This window comes from Lepisosteus oculatus, chromosome 11 (genome assembly GCF_040954835.1).
Source record: "Lepisosteus oculatus isolate fLepOcu1 chromosome 11, fLepOcu1.hap2, whole genome shotgun sequence".
In the NCBI taxonomy this organism is placed as follows: Eukaryota; Metazoa; Chordata; class Actinopteri; order Semionotiformes; family Lepisosteidae; genus Lepisosteus; species Lepisosteus oculatus.
Window position 1 is genome coordinate 15,082,152 of NC_090706.1, and position 7,204 is coordinate 15,089,355.

The 7,204-nt window shown below is 45.5% G+C and overlaps 1 protein-coding gene across 1 annotated transcript; it reads right to left on the reverse strand.

Moving 5' to 3' along the window:
- Positions 1 to 758: 758 nt before the first annotated feature.
- pin1 (peptidylprolyl cis/trans isomerase, NIMA-interacting 1) lies at positions 759 to 5,425 on the reverse strand. The gene is made up of 4 exons (XM_006631480.3): positions 5,293 to 5,425; positions 4,014 to 4,211; positions 2,891 to 3,001; positions 759 to 2,279 (listed from the first exon to the last, which is right to left on the reverse strand). The coding sequence occupies exons 1-4, from the start codon at positions 5,348 to 5,350 to the stop codon at positions 2,170 to 2,172; spliced, it is 477 nt and encodes a 158-aa protein (XP_006631543.1). The 5' UTR covers positions 5,351 to 5,425; the 3' UTR covers positions 759 to 2,169.
- Between the last annotated feature and the right edge of the window lie 1,779 nt (positions 5,426 to 7,204).

The window sequence follows — 7,204 nt, forward strand, 5'->3', positions numbered from 1 at the left end:
CCCAACACGACTGTGTCGCAAAAGGATCTAACACTCATCCCAGGGTCCAGGGTCCTCTGCCCTGCTCTCACTGCGGCTAATGCAGCAGAAGAAAACACCACAGGACGTAGGAAGAGTCCCTTCAGATGCCTAGTACAGCTATCCCGCGTGTAAGGATGACACACTGGCCCCCCTCTCATCCCACACAACACGGTGTTCTCCTCCGGAACTGTCCCTGCCAAGGAGAAACAGCTCATTCAAATCCTGGCACTGAATGTACCCCGTTCAGCAAAAATCTCCTTTGTGTTCAGAGACATAGCAGCGCCACCTGCTGGGAGTCACGATAAATTTCACCTCCGTGTACAGCCAGGACCCAATTTGACCAAAACCACATCCTGACTTCACACCAAACCATCAGTCTTCTAATCATTAATGCTTCCCATACTGCAGTTAAAAAAATCTTTCATGTACCTTGTCAGGTGTAAATTCTGAAATACATCCCTGACCATTTTTACAACACCCCCTCCCCCCCAGAAATAACCAAGCAATCAAACTGTAGAGAATCATCACACCCAAAGAGATCAAATCTTTGCAGAGAATAAAGCACTTTTTCTTAGACTTGACACAGACACTGTCCCAGGGATTGTAAAGGGTTTTAACCTATAAAGGCAGTGTCTGTGGTATTTTTGGTGTCCAATTTCATCCTCTGATCTTTTATAACTGGTGATAAAGTTGTATAAATAAATTAAGCTAAAAACCTTAAAAATAAACTCCGGAGCTGTGATTAAAAGTCATTTTAATGGTCATGCCAAACAACCGTGAAGTATATTTTGCTATCTGCTGCGTGCATGCTGGGTAATGTAGTCCTAAGACACAATTTCTTATCCCTGACATTAAAATGACAATGCAGTAACACACAACCCCCCTTCTCTTAAACACAAAAAATAGCTGCATATAACCTTTCTGTAAAAATCTTTTCCTCTCTGTTACACATCTTTAGGTATTACGAAAGCAGCCTTGTTCCATCAACAGCTACTGAGTATTTCTTAAAATCTAGTGCCATTTTTTCTGAATCTTCCAGTTGTAGTCTGATATTTTTCAAGCACTTGTTGTATGAAGCCAGCTTAAATTTTTCTTTCAGTTTCTATCCTTTCTATTTTTTTCTCCTATGCACTTTATAAAAGAAGTATAGAAGAAATATGAATTATTTAAACAGGATTAAATGGTACCCAGCACTGCTAATTCCAGGTTTAAACAAGGATTTAATTGGATGACAACTAGGATCTGTGTTATAAACCTGGAACACTTCACTGGTGGTAGCACCTAAGCTTTAAAACAAAAGAAAAGAAATCCATGAGTCAGGGGTCTCCAGCTCTGGTCCAGGAGAGCCCATGTTCTACAGAAGCCATTTACCTATGACATAGGATATTATAGGTAACCTTTTCAATCCTCAGTTTCAAAATACTTGGACCAATTTGATTGCAACCAGATTATTCTCTTCGATTAAGGAATCCCAAAATAATCTGAATACCTTAATACTTGTCAGCCTTCAAGGACCAGAGTTTCCATCATTAAATGTTCTCTGATCTAATGGCCCCACCCCCCCCAGAAAAGGCAATTCAGAACAACCCATCAGGCTTACTGGATTCAGGCTCTCAAAGGCCCAGGCTGGAGACCCCTGCCGCAAATGGTCAAGAAGCATGACAGGTGCTTAAACACAGGCACTCGGAACAAGTTGCTCCTTAGACAGAGACGCATAAGGGCACGGACACCACACAGCTGTGCCTTAAGAGACACCCCAGGACCCACACGTTGTTCATCTGCGGGCGGATGCTCCCATAATGCCACACTCCTCTGGGTTTGATCCGGTTGCAGGTTCTTGAGCCCACACACTGCGGGGAAGGGAAGGGGGGGGAGGGGTTGGCCATGCTGAGCGGCTCAGCAGTAAACAAACAGTGTGAAAATGATGTCAGAAGCAGCAGATATGGGAAGGGTTTTTTTTTCTTTGAGTGTGGGGGGGGGGAGGGAATCAGGGATAGGGAGTGTGTGCTCCTTCGTTGGTTTTTTTTATCCATTCTTATTTTACCCAGGTCAGGTGGGAGGGGGAGGGGAAGGGGGAGACGGGGGAGAGAGGTGGTGTCGGTTGTGGTTGTTATATTTGGTGGGGGGGAGAGGGGTGGGGGAGTGGTCTCATCCCGTACGCAGGATGATGTGGACCCCCGAGTCCGTGAACACCGGCCCGCTCATGTCGCCCACTTTCAGTGCGAAGGAGGCGTCCTCAAACGGCTTCTGCATCTGGCCTGCAATTGCAGGGGAGAGAAATTTTTTTTTAGAAAAAAAAAAGATATACGTCATTCCTAATTCTGGATCTCCATTTCTGGGGGTTCTTCGTTGATCTCATTAACAGCGCGGCACGCCAGTCGGCCAGCTGAAGAAAACGGAGGAAGGCCGATTACACGAGCTCAACACTTCCTGCCAAAATAAGGACCGGCATCACCTGCGCTCCACCGTACTCAAGTTACTGATCATCCCCACCTCCTTCTCGGGCCAAAAGCACACTTGAAAATGCGATTGTCATTACAAAGTAACATCTCTATATAGATGACTGAGCGGGGAGCTACGTCAGCTTGCTCTGGCTGCAAAGGGACAAGTAGAGCTTAACTCCGCCCTGAAAAACAGAAAGAGGAAAACGTTTTGGCTGTCAAGCCTGAAGAAGGAATTAGCCTTCACATACTCCTACACAGACTGACTGTGAGCACAACAGTCCTTACGGAGAAACACAAAGAAGTCCTTGGTCCTAAAAGACCAAAGAGGGATCACGATCCAGCGTCACAGTTTCACTTCTCACTGAACCGCTGCACCTCTGCCGTGAGGCGTGGAGTCGGAAGGACAGCGACAGACAGGGACTCACCTCGGCCGAACGTGCCCAGGTCTCCGCCATTGCGCGCCGAGCTGCAGTCGCTGAACTGGGACGCCAGGCTCTCAAACTCCTCCTCCCCGGACTTGATCTTCTCGATGTACTCTGGGAAAGGAAAAAGGGAGGGAGACAGTAAGACTACGAGGGGGCCTGAGGGCCTGGAGAAAGGAGAGGAAAAGCAGAGCGACCTCCTCACAAACGCTGACATCCTCAAAACGGTACATGACTATGGAGCAGCGGCGTTTTATTTGCAAGTAAAAACGTGATTTCAGGAGACATAAGTAAGAGCTGCAGAGTTAAGAACACTCAACTTACTAAATGCTCACTTGAACTCTTTGACTTAGATGTTGCCAAATACTGATATGCCTGTGCCTCCTCTTTTTTGTGCCCAGTGATTTGTCACAGTCTTGCACTCTATTCCTGGTAATTCTACTAGGATGGCTTCCTCCAGAAGATAAACATCAAAAAGAAGACCAACCAAATCTATTCCAGGGATTAAGGAAACGTCCGACACTGATGGGCTGAAGGAACTGTGGATGCTGCACATGGTGGTGGTGGACAGGAGTCCCCATTACCTGTAAAGCGCTTTGAGTGGAGTGTCCAGAAAAGCGCTATATAAGTGTAAGCAATTATTATTATTATTAACTGAACCTTTTGAGGTCTTCAGAGAAGACCAAAAAGGAACAATACAGACTTTCAAAATCTTCAAAGGCGTCAACAAAGTCAGCCCAGTGGTGCTCTTCACATTGAACAGCGAAACCCGAACCAGGGGAAGTGCACACAAAACCAAGAACAGGAGGCACTTCTTTACCCAAAGGGTGGTGGGAGTATGGAACAAGCTGCCCTGCCGTGCTGTTGAAGCCAATTCCTCTTGGCTTCTTGCAAGAAACTGCTGGCTGAGATCCATGGATTACTGGCTACTGACAATCAAGCTAGCTAGATGGGCTGAATGCTCTCCCTCTCCCCCACCCCCCGTTTGTAACTGTTCTTATGGCCATATTCTAACGCAGCGGGGCTCAGGACAGGAGTCAGTTTTGCTGTGTGCAGGACTCAAGAGCTGCGCATGCACATGCTAATAGGCGGAGAGGGCCCCGAGTCTCGGGCCTGGGCTGCTCACGGTGTATGAGTTCCAGGGCCTCCTCCTTCGTCCGGGTGACGGTCTCCTGTCGCCAAGACGACGGCCGGCGGGACTGGTTGTGCTTGACCAGCAGGTGGGAGCAGCGCACCTTCTCGGGCTCCCCCTTGCCATCCCCGGCCCCAGTGGGCCTCTCCCATTGGCTGGCGTTGGTGATGTGATTGAAGTAGTACACCCGACCTGCAGGGGGAGAGAGAGAACATCAGGAGTGAGCTAGAAGCCAGAAACCAATGAAAATAAGACCACTAAAAAAAAAAAAAAAGATATGAGGGCAGCCTAAAAAAAAGGAAGAAATACTTTTTATAAAGGGCATTCCAAGTATTGAACTCCCATACAGCTTTATAAAAATTAAAAGCTTCCAGAGTGCCCTAACACAACGACTGCGTGTAAGTGTATTGTACACATCAGTAACGAGCTCCCAGTCAAGAGGAGTCATAGGTAATGAACCGGACCTGGACCGGACCGAGTGATGTCCTCTTTCTCAAACTGTATTTTGATTACACTGAGTTTGTCTCCCCAATTCGGAAAGCAGGTGACTGGACTGTCTGGAAGCCAAGAGGCATTATCCCGCACGTCCATTGCGGTCCCATTGCTGCCGTGACGCAGAAGACGAATCCGTCAAAACAAACACAGAAACCGAAGGATGTGCTGCGCCCGACGGAAGGTCATTTCCGTCAACAAACCTTCGAATCGATCTTATGAGCCTGTTTATTACGGGAAAAAAACCGGACAGGAGACTGACTTGGCCTGGACGTTTGAAGGAGTGGGCGTTTTGGGCGATTTATAACCCCCGCCCCCCTCCTCCCCGTTTTCAAAACGTTTCCCTTTTCTTGTGTTTTCATTTTAAAAATGTGCTTAAAAGCAAAACCACAGACTCATATTTCCCCATCAATGACGGCTTGGCACAATTTTAAACCCTCTTTCGGCAAAGGCGCAAAAAAGAAGCTCTGCACCGTTGCTTTCTAAGCAACTCATTCGCAACGCATTCAAAACACGAAACTATCTCCTGCACCCCACAGTGCGTGTGAACAAACATTTTGCACGGCGGGGGAAATTAAAAAAAACATTATTTGCAGCCTTACTTAACAATTTTAATTGTGATCAGAGTCTGCTCTTCAGGATCCGAATGCTAGCGCATAACGGACTTTTTTTTATAAATAAAAAAGTTTACAATTTGGGAGCGCCCAGGGTTAAAAAAAACAACCAAAAAGATTTCCGCCCCTTTGTTATTATAATCTCGGTGAGCCTGGGTTTCATTTACCTGAACTGCGGCTCATTCGCTTCTCCCACCCCGCAGGTAAATTCTCGTCGTCTGCCATTTTCTCTGCGCACACCAGAGGCCAACTCCCCCTCTTCTCACACAAACTACTTTTATAACTGGCCGCCTCGAAAGTGACGGGCAGCTTTTCCTACCACCCTATTCGACAACACGGATAGTCGGGGGCAGTAAGGGCTGTCACTATTTGGTCTCCCAGGGAAAAAAAAGCCCGCGCCCGCAATGAATACAAACTACAAAAAAAACTACTGCATTGTGTTGTTCGCATTGCAAATAACTGGTGGTGCCGGTTCATATCTACTGGTGTATTGCCTTTAATATGCAATTTCTACGGCTTGCTTTTATACAATTAGTTAATTTATCTAAACACTATTAAAATTAATTTATAATAGTTGTATGTCGCGGTCTTTATCTGATTTTGGAAACAACAATATTGCCGAAAATGTAGTTATGGACATTAAGGTTTTTAAGAGAAAGACACTAAAGTGAAGCTGTGTCTGTGTGTCCGCCATGTTGGCTTCCAACTCGATACATTTTAGCATCTGATGGACGTTACACGACTGAGCCAAAATGGCGTTAGTTGCAATTTACCCGCAAAACGAGATGTTATTCACGTTAATCTAATACACTTTACGGCAGAAAACTAACATGCTCAAATCCCCGCCTTTCAGGATTAAAAGAACACAGGGATTGGCTAACATATACATCTGTCAGATTCCGAAAGTAGTCTATCATTGGTTAATGTCCTTTCCTTTTCCGTTTTAGAGCGGGTATCCTTCCTGCCAGTGTTGGTATGGTATTCTGTTATTTTTTTCGGTGGGCGAAGAGAAGTGTATTATTTAAAGTGGATTAGTTGAAACAAAAGGTAGATCTATTTTATCGCGATCTTTACAAAGTGCTGTCATTTTATAGTGTGTTCAGGACATTCCATAGCTAAGGAAAGTCTCATTTAAGATGTTCACAGCATTGTGCCGTAAAGTAAATAAACGTGCAGGTAAATTAATGTTGTCTCTAATTCAGATAGCGTCGAGGAGGGGGTGATTAGATCATGCATGACTGCAGCAGTTTCATTCTCATAGGGATCGGCATTGCGGCACAAGAAGAGTTGTGACGGCAAATAACATTCGTGTAGCTGTAGGAACTACAAGCGTGTCTGTGCCATGATCCCAGCTGCGACTGTAAGCGCTCTGCGTCTTTATTTCCAGGTTCCGGCCTCGCAATGATTGAAGTGGTGTGTAACGACCGTCTGGGCAAGAAGGTCAGGGTGAAGTGCAAGTATCCTTGATGGCAGTAATTGCGTTAAAACAAGTGTCTCAAAACTAAAAACAAACGCTGACTGCACTATTTGTGCCTCCAATGTGAAAGCTCGGTGTCCTAACGCCGTTCAGTAAAAGCTAGCTTCCTCACCTGGAATACAATAATATATGTGATCTATCTAAAGAAAGTTTTATTTTTAGTTACCGCTTCAGTCTTGATGTTGTTTTCCTCTTCGGTTAATGAAACCAGTCTGTTTTTCCTTCAACCAACTTTTCCTCTTCCAACTGTCATATTTGCTGGTCACTAGTTTTAGAGAAGTTGTTTCTAGAGGAGGTTTGACTAAAAAGCTTATTCAGACGAGGCTTTGTGTCCAGTTCTGAAGTTTCCACTTAACTCCTGCGCCCAGCCCTGACGACACGATCGGAGACTTGAAGAAGTTGATAGCTGCTCAGACTGGTACCAGGTGGGATAAAATCGTCTTGAAGAAATGGTGAGGATGCTTTGAATACCGAACTGCAAAAAGCTGTTTTAATGTGTACCTTTAGGGCATTTGTGTGTGTATCTCAAGGATAAAGTGGTCTAGATTGGTAAATTGACAAGTACTTATTTATCCTTTCTGCAGAAAAAACAGGTCATTCTG

Coding starts and splice junctions, on each gene's coding strand:
- pin1 (XM_006631480.3), bottom strand. CDS start 5,350: ATGGCAGACGACGAGAATTTACCTGCGGGGTGGGAGAAGCGAATGAGC. Junction 4,212..5,292: donor GCGAATGAGCCGCAGTTCAG/GTAAATGAAACC, acceptor CTCCCCCTGCAG/GTCGGGTGTACTACTTCAAT. Junction 2,280..2,890: donor CCTGGGCACGTTCGGCCGAG/GTGAGTCCCTGT, acceptor CTGCAATTGCAG/GCCAGATGCAGAAGCCGTTT.